This window comes from Brienomyrus brachyistius, chromosome 25, assembly GCF_023856365.1.
Source record: "Brienomyrus brachyistius isolate T26 chromosome 25, BBRACH_0.4, whole genome shotgun sequence".
Lineage (NCBI taxonomy): Eukaryota > Metazoa > Chordata > Actinopteri > Osteoglossiformes > Mormyridae > Brienomyrus > Brienomyrus brachyistius.
Window position 1 is genome coordinate 1,649,514 of NC_064557.1, and position 22,051 is coordinate 1,671,564.

Sequence of the window (22,051 nt, forward strand, 5' to 3'; positions counted from 1 at the left end):
GTTTAGTTTTTAACATAGGTAAACGTAAAGTATCCTGTTAGAGATACTTTATCTTTTATGTTTGGGTGTCTTCTGTCCATATGCTGTTTTTGTACATTTGCCGACATTTCTGGGGATGTCTGTATTGTTATACTATCTGTTGTTATTTTAGTGGAATAATATAGCAGTTTTTGAGTTATTTGTTAATCCTGTGGTATGAAGGTTTTACACTGGTACGCTCCAGGTTGAGGCTGACCCATTACTTGCGTGTAATATTTCATTTAAAGCACAAGTTCTAGGCTTGTGAAATACAAAAAGGGTAATATAAATGCTAGCTATTTTTTTTTTCTAATAATATTACAAATGTAGTGCAAGCCGCATACAGAAAAACACAATCCAATTACAGCCATTAGAAGTACCTGGACCAGGCCAGAAAACTGTACTTCTTCTGCAAGAAAGACCGCAGATTTATTAATTCTTGTTTTCTTTTTAAAAATAATTTGTGAGTACAGTTTTTTTTTTGAAGGACAACCAAAGCCTACAAGATGAAGAGAAAAGATCAGGCAGGTCGAAAAAGCAAGGTCTAAACTTGTCTTTTGGCAGGTTATACAAGTGAGCTCATACTGTGGGATTCTTCCTGTGCTACTCCGTGCCTGCTCTGATCCACCACCAGGCCCCCCCCCCCCCCCCCCCCCCCCCCCACCAAAGCCCTGTTTACGCATGGTGTTTTCCGGGATTGCTGGGAGGGTTCTGACCGTGCGCTCCCCCATTACCAACTCAGAGCACCAGTGAACGGATATGCGAGTTTCCCATCAAATGCACAGAAGAAGATTAATGCTGTTACCACTAAATGATACTTTTTGCACAAGTTGTGCGGCTGCGAGACTGAACTGAGCTGAGCAATCCGACCACTTTATCTGCTTCTGTTTATTTGTTTTAGGCTGCGGAAAAATTGTATATACAGTTTGTTCTTTTTTTCAGAAATCCTGTTGCTGGATTACAAGAATTAACCTAGAATAACACTGCAGGTCACGTCCTCACACCGCTGGAGGAGCTGACTGCTTGATCTCCACCTGAGCCAAGACTCCGCCCCCTGGGTTTAAACGCCGGTCTCTATGGCGACCCGCAGACTGCCGCCCCAGCCGTCTGGCTTTTCCTTGGCTGCGAGGCCTTGACGCAGCTGTGTCTGCGTAACGCTGCACTGCGATTGGCCAGGGGGGGGGGGGGGTGGGGGCGCTTGGCATTTGCCCGTATGCTACTCGTCGCAGCGTTGGGGACTTTTCTGTTATTGGATGATGGGGTTATCATCTGAGTGTGTGTGAAACCATGTTCTTCCGCTCAAGTCAAGGCTTGCTGGTGTAGGGCATATGATGTTTATTTAGTTTTCTGGCCTCAAATCTCCGATGAGCCCATTTTCAAGAATTTCCCCCTGGGATCAACATACTATATGTTATGTTATCAGTAGTAGATACTCCCCTCCCCCAAATAAAACCATTTGCTCCCTGGCACATCTCTTCCTCTTTGCAGACGTTTCACTGCCAGTCCTCCCACGGGGTTCGCCATCACGATGCAGGGTCTGTTCGTAAACAGGGCCACTGAACACTGTGGGGCGGCCGGACGGCTAGCGATGAGGGACATTTCGGTGGGAGGAGTTACCCAGCAAAGCCGGGAATTGTGTTTTTCGACAAGTGGAGGGCATGACAGATGTCAGTTCTGGTTGCGGTTTAAAAAAAGGTGATGCCCCGATATTTTTACTTCTACTTTTCCTCGGGGGGTGGGTGGGGAAGGTGACTTTCCTGTCACATAACTACAACACCGTGACCTTGGTGACAACATGTTTTTGTGGGCTACACTGACTCCCATGGGCCAGCTTTAGTGTACTTTAATTCACGCCGTCGGACAATCGCACTGTACCAACTTGCAGTGTTGGTTTTATGGCCTGTTTAAAGGCTTCTCCTGTGGTGTTTGCAATGATATAACTGCTCAGTACATTTTCATCTTCTTGACTTACAGACAAAGACCATATTTTTAATATATGTGAGATGAATTGTTTATTGAGCTTAAAAACGAGAATTAGAATAATATATTGTAAGAAAAATGGATGTGGTTATAAATCGGTAAATTTCTTGGTAAATCTCAACTATGGTCATTTTGCCAAAGCACTATACTGACAGAAGTATCCAGAATGTTTGCCCATGTGTCTAATGTGCAGTGACAGTACTGCGAAAGAATGGAAATGATTGGTCCATTTGAAGTGAACACTGTCCCGGGGGGCGGGGCTAGCGAGCATCTTTTGTGATACCTGCCTCCTGGCGAATCAATCGTTTCACTGACACTACGAGGCTGGTATTTCAGCTAGAGACAGAAACTCCCAGCCGCGTAAACGGACGGCGAGTTTTAAACAATAAAGTCTGCGACGGATTTAGAGTGCCTTACAGCCAAAACGTGCTTTAACCTCCTGGGCCTTCGACTGTTTTCTATTAATGCCATTTTTAAAAGTCTGTTTTCCAGGACTGTATTTATAGTGCTAAGTAGATAATAAAGCATTTTCAGAAACAGTGTGAGTGCATCTTGTGTCCATTTCCGTAGCCTTCAGCCACCTTCTTACTGCTTATGGTCACCTGACACCTCCTACTGTATAGGCAGCACAAGGCCCAAGATTGGGAAGCCAGACATCACAGGTAGTGCTGGAGAAATTGCTCACAAAAGTAATCTATTGCAGACAGAGGTGGAAAGTTCAGGTCAAAACCAGACCAAGGTTTTGTTTCAGCCAACCAGTAGAGTACTATGACTTCAACTCTTTATATTCAGCTGGTTGGTACAACAGCATGTTGACTGTTTCTAACCCTTAGCTTATTAAATAAAGGCTGCTTTATAATTGACTGCCGCGATGGTCCACTTTTTGTTGTGGCCTTGAGCTGGGTCATGACACAAGCCCCATACGCACAGTAGAGGTGGGATCTGAACCCCAACCCTGGAGGGTTACATTGCTGTTACCCAACACCCCACCTCGTTAACTTTCATAACATTCCATCTACTCTTTGTTCATCAGGTTCATTGATTATGTCCTCTGTGTTTATTGGTTTTGCTTACAGCTACTGTAGCTACGATAAATGGGGCCTGCTTTTGTCACCTTTTTTCAGACACCGGCAAACTCTCTTTTTGCATTTGCTTGTGAAATGCGAACGCGGGGATTGTGACAAGGCGGGCCTCCAACCCTGAACCATGGATGCCTGAGCTTGTTGAGCGTCACACCAACCTTTCATCCAGCGTTTGTGCATCGCTGGTGATTATTCATTGCACGTGGCTGTCATCATTTGTTAAGAGTAACAATTATCTGCCCATTCCAGGAACAAACATAATAATGACACATCTTGCTACACTGGAAAATGAACAGCAGTACACAAATGCCTAAATGAACTTACTCTCGTCCACTGTCTGTAAGTCAGTCGAAATACAGTCGGCCGACCTTACGAAAAGAACTAGGACTATCGGACCTTGTAATGCTTACCGAAGACTAATGAATGTTGACAATGCAACACCTCTCCTCCCACCTCCCCGTACAGACCAGTGAGAATCCATCAGATGGGTCACGGCCAAAAGCATCATGATGCATTATGGATGCACATCCCCACCATGTGTGGATCGTCTTACATCTTACACACATTTGAAAACAAGCTGCCCATTAATAATTTACAGGCCATATTCTGAGCTCAGAGCAGGGTCGGATTTGCCAGGGCGGGACCGGCGTCTTATTTCCTGTGGCCGAGCCCGATATCCACCACATGACAGCTGATGATCCATTTACCTGCACAGAGCTGATCGGTTGGGTGACTCCCCTTCAAAACCAGCAGGCAGAGCATGTTCAGCACAGGCGTTAATTAAATCTGAGTCTCAGCAAACTTATACGTACGAAATCAGACAGGAATTGTACTATGAAATATGATGTCAATGACAATCAATATATGGTGACTGAATATCACTTGTTTCTCTTGTCACGTGTTCTAGTGTCACAACAAACAGGTTTAATAATTTAATGACTTTGTGTTCATGTCGATGTGGAACAAGCCAGATTCAGGAAAGGGTGCCGCTAATAAACTGTATTCAGCGAAAGGATTCAGCAGATTCAGCAAACTCTGCTGTTAGCAAACCAGACTCAGCGAAGGACGTCATTATTAAACTGTATTCAGCAAAACTTGTGATTAGCAAACTGGATTCAGCCAAGGGGAGTCATTATTAAACTGTACTCAGCGAAAGATGTCATTAGCGAACCAGATTTAGTGAAGGGTGTCTTCATTAAACTGGATTTAGTGAAGGGTGTCTTCATTAAACTGGATTTAGTGATGCGTTTTTAAACCGCATTTAAGGCTTGACCTACAGTATTGCCCTGCACTGTATTTTCCATGGCATCAAGTTGAATCATGACATCAGGATGAACCTCAGCATGATGACCAATCGTACAACAGTGTCAATATTAACAATGTCGAAAATAACAAAAAAAAACATGGCAGGTCTTGCCATCAGGAGAAGCGGCTCTAAGCGTGTGAAAATATCTTTATTACATCTATGACCTTGGGCAGTTTATTGCTTTAGAGATAGATGATCTGGTTCATATTGCATTATTCAAATTTCAGATGTTCAAATCGTGTTCTAATACAGACCCAGTGAAAGACGAAGGGCTCATGGTCTGGTGTTAATTGGCTTTGCTGATAATAAGGATGCTCATGAGAAACACCATGATGAAGAAGATCCACATGAAGAATCGGTCCATGACCTTGGCCACCTTCTTCCACTCGGCGCCTTTGATACAGTTGGCCCTCTGCTCTCTAAAGCAGCTGGCGATGTACTCGATGTTCCTCATGATTCGGTCATGGTGGGTACAGGTACAGGTGTAGGAGATGGTCTTCTCTGGGCAGTGTAGCTCCTCGGTCACACCGGCGTTGATGCCGCCATTCTGCTGATATTCCTCGCATCCGTTATAATGGCATTTCTTGGGAGCCCGGGAAGAATGCCGCCCTTTCTTCTCGCTGTTGCTCTGGTGATGGTACCGCCTGTTGTCATGGTGACGGTGTATCTCCAGCTCCCCGTTGACCAGTGGCTCGTCCAGATGGAAGGGACCGCTCTCGCTCTGCAGCGAGCCACAGCTCTCACCAACCTCATACACAAAGAAGATCTTGGCCATGTAGTCGATGATGAGTACCTTGGCCCAGTAAGGGACGGGCTTGGCTTCTGCACCGCAGAAGTGGATGTTCATGATGAAGATGGTGAGGGCCGTGGAAGCTGTGATCATGGTCATAGTTGCTATGTAGTACTTACCTAGGATGGGTGAGAACATTGAACACAATGTCACTACAGTACCGTGCAAAATTCTTAGGCGGTCAAAGAACATGATTAAAGCTTTTTATCTGGGCAGTGAGGGTACATTAGCACAGAAGAAAAAATAATCACAATGCAGGGGAAGGACGAGGCAGGCAGGAAGAGGGGAAGGACGAGGCAGGTAGGAAGAGGGGAAAGACGAGGCAGGTAGGAAGAGGGGAAAGACGAGGCAGGTAGGAAGAGGGGAAGGACGAGGCAGGTAGGAAGAGGGGAAGGATGAGGCAGGTAGGAAGAGGGGAAGGACGAGGCAGGCAGGAAGAGGGGAAGGACGAGGCAGGTAGGAGCCGGGGAAGGACGAGGCAGGTAGGAAGAGGGGAAGGACGAGGCAGGTAGGAGCCGGGGAAGGACAAGGCAGGCAGGAAGAGGGGAAGGACGAGGCAGGTAGGAAGAGGGGAAGGATGAGGCAGGTAGGAAGAGGGGAAGGATGAGGCAGGTAGGAAGAGGGGAAGGACGAGGCAGGCATGAAGAGGGGAAGGATGAGGCAGATAGGAAGAGGGGAAGGATGAGGCAGGTAGGAAGAGGGGAAGGACAAGGCAGGCAGGAAGAGGGGAAAGACGAGGCAGGTAGGAAGAGGGGAAGGATGAGGCAGGTAGGAAGAGGGGAAGGATGAGGCAGGTAGGAAGAGGGGAAGGACGAGGCAGGCATGAAGAGGGGAAGGATGAGGCAGGTAGGAAGAGGGGAAGGATGAGGCAGGTAGGAAGAGGGGAAGGATGAGGCAGGTAGGAAGAGGGGAAAGACGAGGCAGGTAGGAAGAGGGGAAGGATGAGGCAGGTAGGAAGAGGGAAAGGATGAGGCAGGCAGGAAGAGGGGAAGGATGAGGCAGGTAGGCAGGATTTCAGGAAAATGGGGTTTAATTAGGGAAGACAGGGCAGACAGCGACGAACATCAATGACGGATCTCGGGAAACTAACTGGACGTAGACTAAATACACGAGAAAGGCCGAAGATAACAGGAAACAGGTGATCACAATCGGGGAAGCACACGTGGATGATCAGGGGGCGTGGTACACGAGGACTGGATACGCAGGTCATGACAGTTTATTGGATGGCCGCTGCAAACACCGGGGGGACTTCAGTAGAGGTTTTGAAATGGCGAAGCTGATGCACTTTGACAGACATAATATCATAGTTTTAAAGTAATATAAAGAGCATTTAAGTATCATTTTCTTTGACTTTTGCACAACACTGTATATGGAAAATGACAATACAGCCTAAAACAGTGTTTCCCAATCCGATCCTTGGGGACCCACAGACAGTTCATGTTTTTGTTCCCTCCCAGCTCACAGTGCACATTTTTGCTACCAGTAGCTGGGAGGGAGCAAAACCGTGGACTGTCTGCCAGTCCCCAAGGACCGGACAGGGAAACACTGGCCTCAAAGTTTGGTCATGGGGATGTAAAGAAACAGAGCATTGTGGGTAATATGAAAAGGATGAACGCAGCTTGCATGTATTTACCAATGAGAGGGACGCTGTCTGAAGGAGGCATGCTCTCGGCCACCATGAGCTGGAAGACAGTGAGCGCCAGCAGTACAGTGACCCCCAGGGACACCTTCTCCCCAGAATCGGCGGGCAGGTAGAAGCCAAGCGGGGCCAAGAAGGAGATCATGAGGCAGGGGAGGAGCAGGTTGTAGATGTAGAAGGAGTAGCGGCGTTTGAGGTGCAGCGTGTAGGTGATGTCGGGGTATGGATCGGAGCAGCAGCCGTACATGATGACGTTCTTGGCGGCTGGCATGCCCTGGCACTCCCACTCCACGTTCTCCACGAAGTCGGACAGGTCGCCGCTGTCCATGCCCATGGCGATGTCAACCTGGTTACCGTTGTACGTCCAGGAACCGAAAGTGAGGTTGCAGTGTTGATAGTCAAAAGGGAAGTAGGACACGTCCACCACGCAGGAGCTCTTGGTGATGGCCGGAGAGTCCCAGGTGATCTCACCGTTGTAGCGAAGTACCACGTTGGTGTCAGCGGGTCCAGAGGAGTCATCGTCAGCCCTGAAGACGAAATGAAGGAAGATGAAATGATATTTGGTCTGTAGGGTCACTTTAAGAAAAGGCCTACGCCTATGAGAAAACTGTACTTATTATAAAGGACGATGTCAGGCCTCCAGACCAGGTTGCTGGGGATGCGGATGACCTCCAGTCCGTCGTAGTCGTCTTTGTTCCACTTCAGGTAGGCGTCGTGCCAGATCTGGCGGATCCACAGGTAGGCCGTCAGCACTTGGTTCCTCTCGTCCTGCAGGAATCAGGATGTTGACGACAGCTCACCAAAGTATTATTAGTATGGTGGAGAGGAACAGGACGCACACTTATAATTAAAGATGGAATATTCCATTTCAGAGTGAAGCACTGATGCAGAACATCTTTGTTTCACTTCTTCCGAAAAGTATCAATAGTAAAATGACAAAAGTAACAGAACTTCCTGCTAGGTGCTGATTTTGAGGAAAAAAAATTTACCTAGAGAAATTAAAAATATACATCTATGCATGCTACATAACAGCCAAATGCTTATCCAGTACATGGTTGCAGTAAACCTCGACCCTTGTCCCCAAGAGCACTGAACACAAGGCAAGAGACACTGACACCCTGAATGAGGTGCCAATCCATCACAGGGCGCACACACACAATTTAATTTTTTCATTTTTCTGTTTAAAGATAGCAATTTGTTTCACCGTGTGTTTAGACAGTGAGAGGTCAGTCATGCCACACAGTGAGCCAGGGGCAAGAATCAGCCCCACCTTGGAGGTGTCAGGAACCAGATAAAATGCAGGATTACCGAGATCCTGATAGAGACAGGCTCTATGAAACATAACCTCATTTCTACCGTGAGGTAAATGCGAGTCCAAGACCCTGCAGGGATCAATGTTTTAGATCCAACTGAGCCTTCGGTAAGATTATCGGATAGCTGGTTCAATTCGCTCACAGTCAGCTACATAACACCTCAAGCTCCACTCCCCAGGATCAGGACAAGGCCGCTGTTATCAGGCTGATATGTGTCAGAGGGCCGAACTGGCAGAGTTCTCAGGGGGATTGAGTGTGATACGCTTCCACGTAATGGGACACGCGGCCGTGCATCTGAGCGTGCGGCAGGTCGGTGGCACTGACGTCACCCTCTTGATTGCGGATGCCCTGTGAAGAGGGCACATTGAACAGCTCGCATTCAGCCTCGCATTTGAGAAATGCGTGAAACGCGCCGCATTTTACAACTGCCATGGGTTATAAAGCTTGATCATGATTTAATCATGCACATGCAGGCAGTCCAGGCCTGGAAGCTCACTCCTCGACCATGCGCAAGTATGTGGGCAGTTCTACAGCGGAGGTAATTCTGTCACCAAAATGCTGTGCATTTGGTGAAGGCTGCAATCCATTATGCGACATAATATTATGTTTGGGATACAAGACCTGGGAGCAGGCGGTATTTCAAGCAAAGCAGGCTGGTTCTGTTCAAACAGTAGCTAGATTCTGCTGTAATTTCAATACCGGTGACATAGAACTAGCTTTGTATATGGACGTGATTGTAAATGAAGCTTCGAGCAGTTTTAATTTATTCTTTTGTCTTAGTTAAGCATCTCTGGAGCATCTTCCGGCACCTATGTGCCGTGTGCAGCTGTTTAGGGAGTTTGTCATTGCCCGAGGTGACCTACCTCTGGCTAATGCCTAATGTATCATATAAATCTCATACCTGGCAAACAGATCTGACAGTTACAGTTAGAATTTGCGCCCATTCGACTGACTGTTTAATACATAGATTTCCTACGACTTTAAAAAGTGCAGGTCAAAGGCCGCCTTTTGGCAGAGGGTGGGGGGCGTCGTGGTGAGCAGATGCCGGTCCATTATGTGTTCTGTTTACCCCCTACAGTCGCGCAGGTGTAGCGGACGGAGGACCGAGGCAGCGCGCTGTCTGCTGCAGCTGTGTTATGGTAGGCTGCCACATTAAACAAAAAAAAAGTGTTGCCGCTTTTGAGATGCTCAGAAACTTTGAGCAGCTGAACCGCAATAGCGCTGCTAGCTACTGTTGCTTCTGATTGTCTCCAAGGTAGCTGACCTAATTTGTAACAGCATGAACTTCATTGATGCAAGAGGGAAATTCTAGATTCTAACCAATCATAACTGGACAACCGGCGGACTCACCATGTCCTTGATCTGCGAGAGGGTGATCTGCAGGGTGACATTCAGGGCTTTATCCGTGTCCTCAACTGGCCGCAGGGCACTGGAGTAGTTCTCCATCAGGTCATTTAGCAGCTTGAGGGCATACCTCCCCTGGGCCGACCACCCCCCTGTGTGTACCACCAGTGAAAGGCACAAAGACAGTAACCAGTGTGAGCCAGTGGAGACTGCCATGGGGCAGCCTAGGCCTACATCAGACTTCACTGGACCTCATACCATAGCAGTGCTCTGTCAGTAAGATGCCGTACGGCCAGGGTACACCAAACTAATAGAAAGTTTGCACATGTAATTAGCAGGAAGGCATATTTATCTGCAAGCATCAACATGATACTTACATTCGCAATCTGTTGATCTGTCTGCCTCAGGAGACAGATACGAAACATCATATTATTAATATGCTCAAATGCTCAAATGCTTACCTTTCAAAAAGGATGCAAAGTATAGGATAAAACAAAATGTCTTCATTTTAATAAAATGCTATCTATGGGTGAGGTGGTGTCCAGTATCCTGGGACCTTCGTTCCGATTTAAGACGCTCGGCGAAGGCGGCAGGGAAAGTCCCTCGCTCATGTGTGACCGGTGCTCAGCGGCAAAGCTACCTGCGGGCTGGCCTCCTGCCGAGGAACCGGACACGGGGTATCACGTGGCAGGCCACCCCCAGCGAGGGAATGGAATCTCCCAGCAGCTGTCTGTCAAAGCCATGCCAGGGTTGGAGAAAGACGTGGCGGGGGGGGGTGGGGAGCTGCACTGCAGGGAGGCCCAGAATGAGCTGGGGAACAAGTGCGTCCTACCATACCCAACTGGCAGTATGCCTCAGGTAGTATTTTTGGAAGATCAGATATCCCCCACACTCACCCTCATCAAGGAAGCTCCCTCTCGCCTATCGAGTTTAAGAAGGTATTTTATTCCTATCAGGTTACAGGCCGAGGCGCCCGTTCGCTCCACGCATCACACACCAGCTTTGAACTCCGGGAGGCTTCGAGCATAAAAACGGGCAGATGGGAAGTTCATGAAACCTCACGCAGGATGTGCTGCCACCCGAGGACATTCCCACCGACGAACGACGTGAGCGGTAGGCGGAAGGGGACTGGCAACAAAAAGCAGCCCGGAAATTTGCTGTCAAGAGACCCCAGTTCAGTATTTTTCCATTGACCAAGGCGGTCCACCTGGTATATTTTGCTGCTTGTGATATATAATGCCAGCATTGGTGAAAACAGACCGGCCCATCCTGATGGCCTGGCGGTAGAGGTGGGGCAATCCGGTTCGAGGTGTTTCGTGTCTTTTTTTGCCTTCTCCTTTCAGATACTATACACGCAAACTCAGAGTGCGTGATTGCTCTCTACCAATGAACGCCTGCAGAAGAACCGGAATGAGGGTCTACGCAACTCCAAGCCTGTCTTGGTTAAGCCGGCCGACTTCACCAAAGGGCGTTCGGCCCCATGACGCGATCCACAACTTCCTCTACTGAGAAGGAGAGAGCAACCCTGCGAAACATGGCACTGCAAGTCAAATACAGCTGAACAGCCATCTTTTTACAGGGGGCTTGTTTGCTGAACAGTTCTGTAGATTCCTAAGGCAGTTTAAAAAAGATTTTCGAAAGCTTTACAAAGTTCACTGTAAACAGGAAGCAATAACCGGTACGCCTGCATTTACGAAATGATCAACGTGGAAGACGCCAACACCGGAGGGGAGGAGAGTAAAGTAACACGGCGGCTCGGCCCAGAAGGAGGGCTGTGTCAAAGTGCATCTCACGCGGCGCTAACAGCGCACTCCATCTTTTTTAGGAGTCGTTGTGGCGGCGCTGGTGAGGCCTGGCGGCTGAGGCTCGACAGCAGGTGCTTCCTGTGCTGTGCGGTGGGGAGGCTCCTTCGTTCACACGCCAGTGAGCGCGCTCAACGGCGCAGACCGCAGGCAGGAGCCCTGAACTGCGAGCCCGAAGCAGAATGGGCCAGACCCATTCAAACAGACCACACTGGTCTGGTGACTCCGGACTTCCCCCAAAGGCCAGAGGCTCGAGGCGTGAATGGTCTTATCGAGCATGTTAACCGCAAAGCAGCTCACAGGGGGCTTTTGTTCACATAATTCAACAAGCTTCACAGCAAACCTGCTAAAAGAAGGTATACCGGCTTCTCACACTGGTCGCAGAGGTTCATATCTACATAAACTTTATTCAGTGGTGGTTCTACACCATTTTTGAACTGGAGGGGCAGACTGGGGCCAGCTGTTCTGTTGGGGGGGGGGGAGGGGGGGGCAGATGCATTAAGAAGCAGAAGACAATTTTGAAAACCAACAGATTATTTATGCGATGCTTTGCAGGTACATTTTTACAGATTTTACGAATATGTAACTCGCTCAGATTTTTCCTTTAGACTGTCTTGCTTCCACAAGCTTGATTATTTTTGTAACTTAGATTTTCACCGACTGAAGCGGTTCGACCACCCAGCGCACCTGCATTCAGAATCCATGAGTAAAACGTGCTTCTGTTCTGCGTTCTGCCTGTTCCCAGTGCCACGAAATTTTAGCCCACATATACAAATGTAAATAATGATAATAGTAATATTAATAATAATACATTTATTTCAGACCCAAGTAGCATTTGTATTTGGGGGGGCTGCCAGGCTTTCTGGGCCTGATAGTGCAGGAATAGCGGACAAAGTATTTATGAGTTGAATTTCAGCATGTAAATCATTGTATTCATATCATTCTTTCTCACTGCCCCCCTGGAATCATCCCTGATCTTATTATTTTTTTATCCTCTGCATTAGCAACTCTCCCTTATCACAGGCGTTAATTCAGCTGCATCCTGGGAGTCGCTCATTTGCATGTGAGTGAAAGAGGCAAGGAATGCTGGGATTTGGCCAGTTAATCACGCACAACCCGACACCGGCGCACGTACGTAGGTTTTTTTTTTTTTTTTTTGAGATCTCTTTCACAGAAATGACACAGGCTGTTTTAGTCACTTCTCAAAAGGTCTCCCTGCTTAAAGGGCAATTTAACCGCAAACATTTTTTGGCAGTTTATTGGTTCGAGCTGCGACCTCAGGCTGATTCACCTGCTGACTCATCAGGCTGCCAGGTGAGATTCAGACTTCAGTCACAATCCCTGCGCGTGTCGCTGTGCCCGAGCTGAGTTGTTGACAGCGGTCCTGGGATGTGGTGTTCAGCTCAACTCGACTTGCGCGGCGGTAAGGCTGCTCCAGAAACCGTGAGTCATGCGTCTGTCTGGAGGCCTCTCGGTTTAGCGTTAGCGCTAGATCGTAGGAGCGTGACGGCCAAAGTTCAGACTTCACGTTTAACGTGTCGCATGAGTTTCCGAGGGGCACACTGTGAAATTTTCATTCCACGTCTACAGGGGAAAGGACAGATGCATGAGAGAAAAACAGGACATAAAGCAGTGAAATAAGGGACTAAACAGAGGATCTAATGGCACAGCACAACTATCAGACCCGTAAGTGTGTCACGACCATAAGAACAGCTGATCCATAAGACGGGGTCGCGATTGTATGTAAGCCATCAGAGTGTTGGACCACACAAAACAAGGACAAGCGAGTCTTAAACCAACCAATGATTCTGATTGTCGTCAGGAAGAAGGAGCACAAGAATGTGGTATCCATCAGTGTCTATGAGGCTAATGCTTTCAGTAAAATTACTATTACAATCCGATTTTCTCTCTGTAGTGAGAAGAATGACACAAAGAGTAGCATCTAAATTCCACCCAAACAGAGAATTTCAAAAGATGGGTGCAGTGTGAGACTCAGCAGGTAGGGCAGCTGTGTCCACGGCTGGAGGGTTGTTGGTTCAAATCCCAGGATCTGCAGAGCAGTTTCATCATTGGGCCCTTGAGCAAAGCCCTTAAACCCCAATTGCTGTCTGACCTTGCTTTCTCAAAAACCGTGCACGTGCCTTTCAATAAAAACATCTGCGAAATAAAAAAGAAAAAAGATCTCATCCCTTCAGAATCAGCCCATAAATGCAGTGAAATGTGACACCACTCCATAACGTCACACTGCTTCTTGCCTGTGAAATTCAGCCTCAGCCACATTATTTATCTCCATTACAGGTTGCTTAGCAGTGACGGCAAATCGAAGCACTGGAGGGCCACTGTAGGGCTGCGGTTAACCAAACCACCGCTGGGCAGAGAGTGGCCCCGCCCCCCTCTGTCAGGGGCACCACGTCACATGCGATACAGTCTCCTATTTCCTGCCTTCAAGGTGCACAAGATCACAGCATGTCATATATGGGCCAACTCGGTTTTCACACTTGAGCGGGTGCAGTGAAAAGTCTCAGGTCACATTTTGTTAAATCACATGTCAGAGCTGATATCAGTGTCCCCGTGGAAGGTAAAGGAAATAATTATTTCGTTCCAGTCGAGGTGTTTTTCAGCACGGTGAACGTCACAGATCAACAATACTTGGCAAACCCCAAATCAGAATGAGCCGGTTCCCTGCAAAAGCTGCATGACGTGGATTAATGGGGAACGACAGTGAAGGTTCTCCAGGGAACCAAAATCACATCCTCTAGAGTGATTAAAAAGAACTACAAATTCCATTGGTGTTCCGTAGGCCGCGGCACACAACACGCATTGAGAGCAGCCACCCAGGTGTGTGCTGGATTTGTTCCTGCCATATTGCGAAAACTGCACAGATTTTAATCTCGGTTCAAAGCCCGATGTTGAAAGCTACAAGCTCACAACCTGCTGCAACACTGTTTCTAGCACAACAGAAAGCAAATGCAGATACAAGCTCCGTATTCCAGCCCAAAAATAGTACCAGGAATTTATACTCAGGCCACTCTGAAGGCAAAACAACCATAGTTTCACAACCTTTTAAATCCCTTTTTTTCTAACACCAATCCGATCAAACTGCAGCCTGTAATTCTATAAATGTCTACATTAGTTAATGGTTCACCAGAGTCTTGGAAAACACAGATAAGGCCAAGGGTGTAGGAGAGAATTTGATATTTCAAATGCAAAGGTTTTTAGAGGGGGGGGAGACACATGAAACCAAATTAAATATTGGAGAGTACATGTCCACCCCAGTTCCTACACCCCCGTATTGGACTGCTGGTGATTGAGACTCATCCTTCTGAGAAACTGATCGAATGGAAATGCCAGGAGCCGCTGAGGTCATAGCAGCTACCTGATGTCCTAGCAAATCAGGATGGAGCTTCGGGTCACATGACTGCCATTCCATTTCTTTCCCCAGGCTTGTTTCTAATCAAGATGGTCTGGATGTTTGTCTGCTGGTGCTGCCTGTTCTCCACGCTCCTTAAACCTTCGTTCGACACGTTGTCCATTTGATACTTAACAGTTGATAGATGTTGATAGGTCTTTGGCTTTTGTTCACCCTTAATTCTTAAAATATTTAACAATGTAACTCATGGAAGGTGGTGTTTTAACAAAAAAAAACATGCTTATTTACAGTTAACAAGGCAGCTTTGTGGAGAACAGAAGTGATTGAATGTCACTCATACTGCATTCAATGCAGGTATTTGTCACTATTTTCTGCCAACATGTTCTGTCTATGTTTTTCATGTGTGCTGTAAATGATTAAGTCTTTTAAAAGCACAAGTATTTGTACAGTATTGATTCAGAACAATTGTAACGATATATTAAATATACAACGTAGGGCAATTTTTGAGGACAGAATTATCAAAGTACCTACAAGACACATGACAATGTTATTTCCGCTGCTTAGAATTTATTAGCATTTCATCAGACATAAGAGTTACTTTTCAAAAGAAAGAGGGGGAAAAAATCCCTTAACTCACTTACACATAACACAGGTTCATGGTGAACTTTCTCACTTTCCGTGGACCTTAGTGTTTACCATTGTGAAACATCAATCACACTTAAATATGTTTCAGTCTGGCAGCGAATTTCCCCTTTGGGTCCATAGCTGTTTGTTCAGATGTTTCGCTTAACACAGAGCTCTTAACACCTGCCTGGCCCAGATGTGTCCAGAATCTTATTTTTGGTTAATTACTAATTAATTAACTGAAATGACATGTCTATTCGAAAGGTAAAAAAAAACATAATACACGTTATACAGTTTAAATATGACTGTTATTCGCAAACTGGAACCAGATGGCGTGAGAACAGGGGGCGCCTTTCATCACCAGGTTAAACACTTATGCTAGTGCTATTCCCTAATATGAACATCTCATTGAAAAAATTTACTTAAACAACCCAGAAAATATTCCACAAAGGGGGCAAAGGAATAACTGACATGTTAATTATAATATCTATGCAAATCAAAGTGATTATTGTTATTTTATATATGTACAATATGAACATTTCTGCCCCTAACTGTTTTCAGAGAGTATTCAGTATTATAATGATGTATAACTTCATGCGCAAAAAGACCCCAAAATGTGAGAAAACTACATTAAATAGTACAATATTAATGAACTATTTTTACAGCGGAGGACTCTATTTATTAGTGACTTTAAGAGCTTCCCAGTTGAGAATTTGGTGGGGTTTTTTTTTAAAAAATGTGGAAAATATTTATTTTATTTCTTTTGTTGACATGCAGAATATATGTATAAATTCTGCATGTACATCAAAAAATCAGACATTGGTCTAATTTGGTCTGACTTTTGAAGCGTCTGTTCCTCTCTCTTTGGGACATAAAGAAAAACACTTAAAGCACCATTTACCAAAATCCTGACGTGTGCCGCCTGCCTTCACCTCACTCTGTGTTTATTTATCATGCTGTTTTTATTTACAGTTGTTGTACAACTCAAAATACACGAAACGTGTAGCCTAATCATCGCTTATAGACAACATATAGACACAAAAGACGTGTCAGCTCTCCTTTGGAGAAATAGCAAGACAATAAAAAAAAACTTTCGCAAGTTTTAAAATTTTACATGCCTTTTAACTGTATAAATTTATAGAAATTCAAAAAATGGGAAAAAGTCTGACTTTCTGAGCTGATAACCACGCTGGAGGTGTGTGAGAAAAACGATGTTTCGTTAAATAACATTTAGTTTGCTGATAGGTGTTATCTTGGTTTCCATATCATCGACATCCTGTATTAAACTGTTCATCCATACTTTAGCGAATAAAGATTTGAGGGGTTTTGCCCCCCCTCCTCTCCCCCCACACGGCACATTGCTTTTAAAAATAAAAACATTTTATTCCTTTGACCGTGTTTCACTGCAGACGGTGAACAAGACTTCCAAAAACTTCAAAACTTAAATGATCGATGTCAAGCCACAACAGAAAGCAGGTCAAAATTACAATTAAGAATCCCAAGTTTGAGCACAGGTGTCCAGCACATTCTTAAAATATGTCGTTAGCCTGTGGTCTTCGGGGGAATGGAAAACCAATTCGATATGACATAGACAAAATGACCAGCAGCTAAACGATCTTGCACTGATTGATGCGAAACAGCGGACGGCGGTTTTGCTTCTTGGCCTGATTGACAGCCGTCCGCACGGCGCACTCGAACACCTGTTGGATCCCGCGGTTGCTTAGCGCCGAGCACTCCAGGTACCCCTTGGCCCGGATGTCCCGCGCTAACTGCTTGCCCTCCATAGCAGTGACGCAGCTTCCCCGCTGTGGGCCCATTTCCCGCTGGTCGGTCTGCATGGCCACCACCAGCACAGGAATGCTGGGTAGGTGGGCGCGCACCTCACCGATCCACTTATTACGCACGCTGGCATACGAGCTTATGTTAGCCACCGAGTAGCAGAGCAACACCACATCGGCCTGCTGGTAGGACATGGGCCGAATTTGCCGGAAGGTGTCATTGCCTGCCGTGTCCCACAGACCCAGGCTGATCTGCACGCCGTCCATGAAGACTTCCACTCCCGTGTTTTCGTAAACCGTGGGCTTGTAGCTATCCGGGAACGTCTCCGAGGTGAACCGAACCAGGAGGGCTGTCTTTCCGACTGCCGAATCGCCCACCAGCACGCACTTGACTGAGGTTTCCGTCATCCCGTTCATCTCTACGGAGGAAGGGGGGGGGGGGGTCTCCTTTATTTGAAAAAAAAAAACGAAGTAACGAGAAAGCTCACAGGCAGGTAAGAGAGGCCATGGTCTGGCTTCTAACACTGTTTACGTTCTTCTCGCACTGTAGGTGAACTGAGCCTGTGCGTCCATGAAACTGTCAACAGCAACTTTCAGTGGCAGATTTCCAGTCGACATCTGACACGGGGGCAAACATCATGGCCTGCTGTCAAGGAGATCTAAGGGGAGAACAAGAATACCAGTTAGCTTACAGACAGTTAAATAAGCTTTAATGCCGGTGCCCCCCCCCCCCCCCAGTGAAGGAAGTATGTCCAAGACAAGTGAAATCTGCTTGCTAAGTTGGAGCCCCCTCAGAAGATGCCGCTCTAGGCAGCCGGCAATGTCGCCTTTTCAACTGACCGGCACTGAGTACGAGGCACGTCCACGACGAACGGCAGCCCTCGACACGCCAGAGAAACTTCCGTCAGGCTTGGATGAGAAAAAAAAAAGGCAGCCGTTTCCAGCAGATACTCGGCGCCATCTCATTCGTGTCCCTCGCGAAGTCTGCCGATAATCGTAAGCCCTGCCGCTTCTCCTAGCCATTTTTAATCCTGCCGCGGTGCACGAACTTGCTGAAAATACCACGGTGTATCTCGGCCAATAAATCTAAATCACTGGACTGAAAACTACTGAAATGAAGCCGCTTAAAGACGCATGGATGGACAGAATGAAAGATAAACATAACCGAGTTCCTGTCTATCGACTGCTGTAAACTGTGGACCAGTCACTTAAAAAGTGACATAACCAGAATTTTGATGAAGATGAACAAATTCGCCACATTACAAGTTTTGACAGAATGTAAAATAAAGAACCGACTTTACGTCGTCCCCTTTTCTGAAAGATACAGAGATAGTGATGTCATAAAACAGATTAGATTAGATTTAGATTAGACTAAATTAGATCACATTACATTACATTACATTACATTACTTTATTGTCATCGTATAGAGTACAAAGAAATTTTTTGCAGCAGTCCAAATGGTGCCATCGCACATAACAAGTAATTAAAATGGAAACTGTGGTAGCAGCGTAGAATAAATATGGATATACGAACAATTTTGGACATAAAATATCACACAGGATGTGACATAATAAGGAATATAATCATGACAGGCCTCGCAGCCTGGAGGCAGTAACCTTCCGTAGAGAAACTAGACAGCTGCGGATTGCATTCGAGCCTCCATGTTTCTGCACGGCAGCAATGCACGCTTGCTGAGAAATGAAACATGGCAGGAAAGAGTTTGTGTGCTACTGAGATAGAGATATACACGAGCTCTGTGACGTTGGCTTAGGGACGGCTATTAAGTGCAAGCGCTGATAAGGCGGGCTGAGGGAGCTACAGTGTAATCGCTCACTTTATGAGTTTAGGAGCGCAAGATGGGGTAGGCAAAAAGAGAAGTTACCCACTGGGATTATTATTATTATTATTATTATTATTACCCTTAGTCCAGTGTATACCATTTGCACCAGCATACAAAAAAGCAACACAATTGACTATAAGCAATACTCAGAACAGCAGAAAGATCTAGATTTATGAATGTATGTGAAGACTAACTCGAGATTTTATTGTCAGAATCACAGCGGATGGAACACGGGTGACATGACGGTCCGCATCTGCACAACCCAGATCACAGATTGCGATGCCAGAGCCCGTTGGTGCCTACGGAGGCACAGAAAGCACGCGAAACGCTGCTTTTGAACTTCTCTGCTTAACGTTGCTGTGTGGAAAATAGTACATATTTGATTGATATGCCTACACGACATAAAAATAAATAATTCTTCTTTATAAAGTGCCGTTGATTTATAAGTATCCAGAGGTATCCCACATATTTGACACATTTACTGCACTGAACATTTTCTTTAATCCAATAATAAGTTTTATAAATAACATTTGACACAGATGGACGGATGTATGTATGTATGTTTTGGTCAAGATTTACATATATTTATATTAGATTACTCGTAGACCACATTTCGGGGAAAGAAAGATATTAAATACAGGCCAATCGATGATTGCAAACATCAATCTGATGATTGTTTCACCTGTGTTAATTTATATCAAACAATTCATACTAATTTTCTTTTTCAGGTTTTCTTTCAAAGTTTTGATTCGCCTTGATAAATTTGAGTTGATGGCAACTTAAGGACAAATAATTTCCAAAATATGCACTGATTAAAACTACGAACATATATTTCTATGCTTTATTTTCCAATTAATATAACCCGGAAAGGTCTCTAACGTTACAGTAAAACAGTACTTTATTATAATGAATTATATTTATATATAAATATATTTATATTTAAGTATATAGGCCTATTTTAAAACCAATACTCATTTTCCTGCATGTTTCGATAACTAACACAATTTCACTTTATTTGCTGTTTCTGGTGAGCGTAGATATCACAATTTTCCCCAATATTTCATGTAAGCCATACCAAAAATATTTCTTGATCCATTCATAAAGCGTATTTGAAGAATATTTTTGATCAGTATTGCAAAAAATACAAAATTCCAAGTGAAATCAAAGCTTCTTACCTACTCAGATACAAAGTACCGGCCCAGTACAGCCTCTCGTAGCGACGACAGGCAGAACCGATCAGAATATATATTTTTGCTGCGATGAAAAACCGGAATATATTTTTACTTGTCTTATCCGAACATATCCGCCAACGTTCGGAGTAAGACTAGAAACTGTTATCGCTATTCCACATTCAAGACGAGCAGCTCTGAAGATGATGTGTATAGGAAGTGAAAACGCGCCGCGCATTGTGCGGCCAACATCCGCTTGATTATGTGGAGGTGTGAACATCACGCTTTTAAGTCTCTGAAATAAACGCTCACAGCAGAGGTGCGGCGTGTGTCATTTTAGTACAACCCTGTCAGTAGTTAGCTGCTCTAAAACGTTTCAAGAATTCAAGAAATGATACGATGCGAATTTAAGTAAATAGGTCAGCATTGTTGATACCTGATAAAGCTGAAAGTTTGATTGTAGTTGCTCCTTCTATAACATATTTGTTTTGGTATTAGACTGATTTGAAGATGGGTGGGCATATGGACACCCCATAGTGCTCTATCCCTGAACAGTACAAGGTGAAGCAAACCGAGAAATTCTCTGATTAATCTGGATTAACGGAAGAAAAAACTGCATGATGCGTAATTTCTTGCAACGAAATAGACCTGTCGTAATTATATGATTTAATGGATTACTCAGTTATTAAAAAGCGTCAATCAAAACGGTCCATTTTAACTACTCGCAGCATGGCGGAAGGAAGATGGCACATAGCGGATGGGGCTCCAAATAAAGAGCGAAGGGATTTCTTCCGTAGAAGACATTATCGCTAAAAAGGAAATGAAAATGCAGTTGCTGGTCAATTTTGCAGGACTGCAGTGCAAATATATCTTAAAAGACGACAATCAGGTTTGGCAGACTCTACAAATAATACAAGGTTAACCATATATACACTATATGAACAAAAGTACTGGGACACGCCCCTCGATCATTGAATTCAGGTGTTTCATTCCATTGCCACCGTTGTATAAAATCAAGCAGCTAGCTATGCAGTCAGGTTTACAAACATTTGTGAAAGAACGGGTCATTCTGAAGAGCTCAGCGAATTCACGCGTGGTACTGTCATAAGATTCCTCCTTTGCAATAAATTAGTTTGAGAATTCTTTTCCCTGATAGATGTTCTACGGTCAGCTGTAAGTGGCATTACTGCAAAGTGGAAGCATTAAGGAACAGCAGAAACTCCGCCATGAAGTGGCAGACCATGTAAAGTAACAGGGCGGGGCTGTCGAGTGCTGAGGTGCAGTGTGTGTAAAAGGCACCAACGCTCTGTTGACTCCAACTGCACGGAAGCTGCACGGAATGGGCTTCCATGGCCGAGCAGCTGCATGCAAGCCTCACATCACCGAGCGCAATGTCAAGCGTCGGATGGGATGCTGTAAAGCACACTGCCACTGGGCTCTGGAGCAGTGCAAACGTGTTCTGTAGTGTGATGAATCACGCTTCTCTGTCTGGTAGTCTGATGGATGAGTCTGGGCTTGGCAGACGCCAGGAGAACATTACCTGCCTGACTGCACTATGCCAGCTGTAAAGTTTGGTGGAGGAGGGATAATGCTATGGGGTTGTTTTGGAGGGGTTGGCCTAGGCCCCCTAGTTCCAGTGAAGGGAACTCTTCATACTTCAGTATAACAAGACATTTTCGACAATTCAAAAGGACGTTTTGCTAATTAGTGAAAAAATACAGTGCTTGATAACCGTATATTTTTGTGCATTTAATAGGTCTGAACGAAACTGGAAAGAGGTCACATTGCGAAATTTTGAGTTTTTGCAGTATTTAGAGGTCTGTCACATAAGTAGCTGGTGTTGCTGTGAGTTGTGCTCTGAGACACAAACCAGTGCTGACAAAACACTTGCTTTTGCTCAATGTCGTCTCTGTTAAAAAGAAACATATTTCCATACGCTGGAAGACAAATCTCTGCCACCACTTCTTGCTTACTTTTCTCTTAACTCATTTTTGT

General features: G+C 45.5%; 2 protein-coding genes and 1 long non-coding RNA gene across 4 annotated transcripts; 1 reads left to right on the forward strand and 2 right to left on the reverse strand.

The window, feature by feature from the left end:
- Positions 1-4,515: 4,515 nt before the first annotated feature.
- On the reverse strand, positions 4,516-10,107 carry chrna9a (cholinergic receptor, nicotinic, alpha 9a). The gene is made up of 5 exons (XM_048996675.1): positions 9,934-10,107; positions 9,479-9,624; positions 7,429-7,583; positions 6,810-7,342; positions 4,516-5,295 (listed from the first exon to the last, which is right to left on the reverse strand). Exons 1-5 carry the CDS (start codon positions 9,977-9,979, stop codon positions 4,673-4,675), a joined length of 1,503 nt encoding a protein of 500 aa, XP_048852632.1. The 5' UTR covers positions 9,980-10,107; the 3' UTR covers positions 4,516-4,672.
- A 1,651-nt stretch (positions 10,108-11,758) lies between these two features.
- On the forward strand, positions 11,759-19,316 carry LOC125720705 (uncharacterized). 2 transcript variants are annotated; one of them, XR_007385548.1, is made up of 5 exons: positions 11,759-12,697; positions 12,865-12,960; positions 13,573-14,998; positions 17,597-18,042; positions 19,100-19,316. It is a non-coding gene; the product is annotated as an uncharacterized LOC125720705 (long non-coding RNA). The 2 variants fall into 2 exon arrangements; XR_007385547.1 differs by lacking the exon at positions 19,100-19,316 and having other exon boundaries at positions 17,597-18,346.
- On the reverse strand, positions 15,192-17,603 carry rhoh (ras homolog family member H). Its single transcript, XM_048996458.1, has one exon. The coding sequence runs from the start codon at positions 17,461-17,463 to the stop codon at positions 16,876-16,878; it is 588 nt and encodes a 195-aa protein (XP_048852415.1). The 5' UTR covers positions 17,464-17,603; the 3' UTR covers positions 15,192-16,875.
- Positions 19,317-22,051: the final 2,735 nt, after the last annotated feature.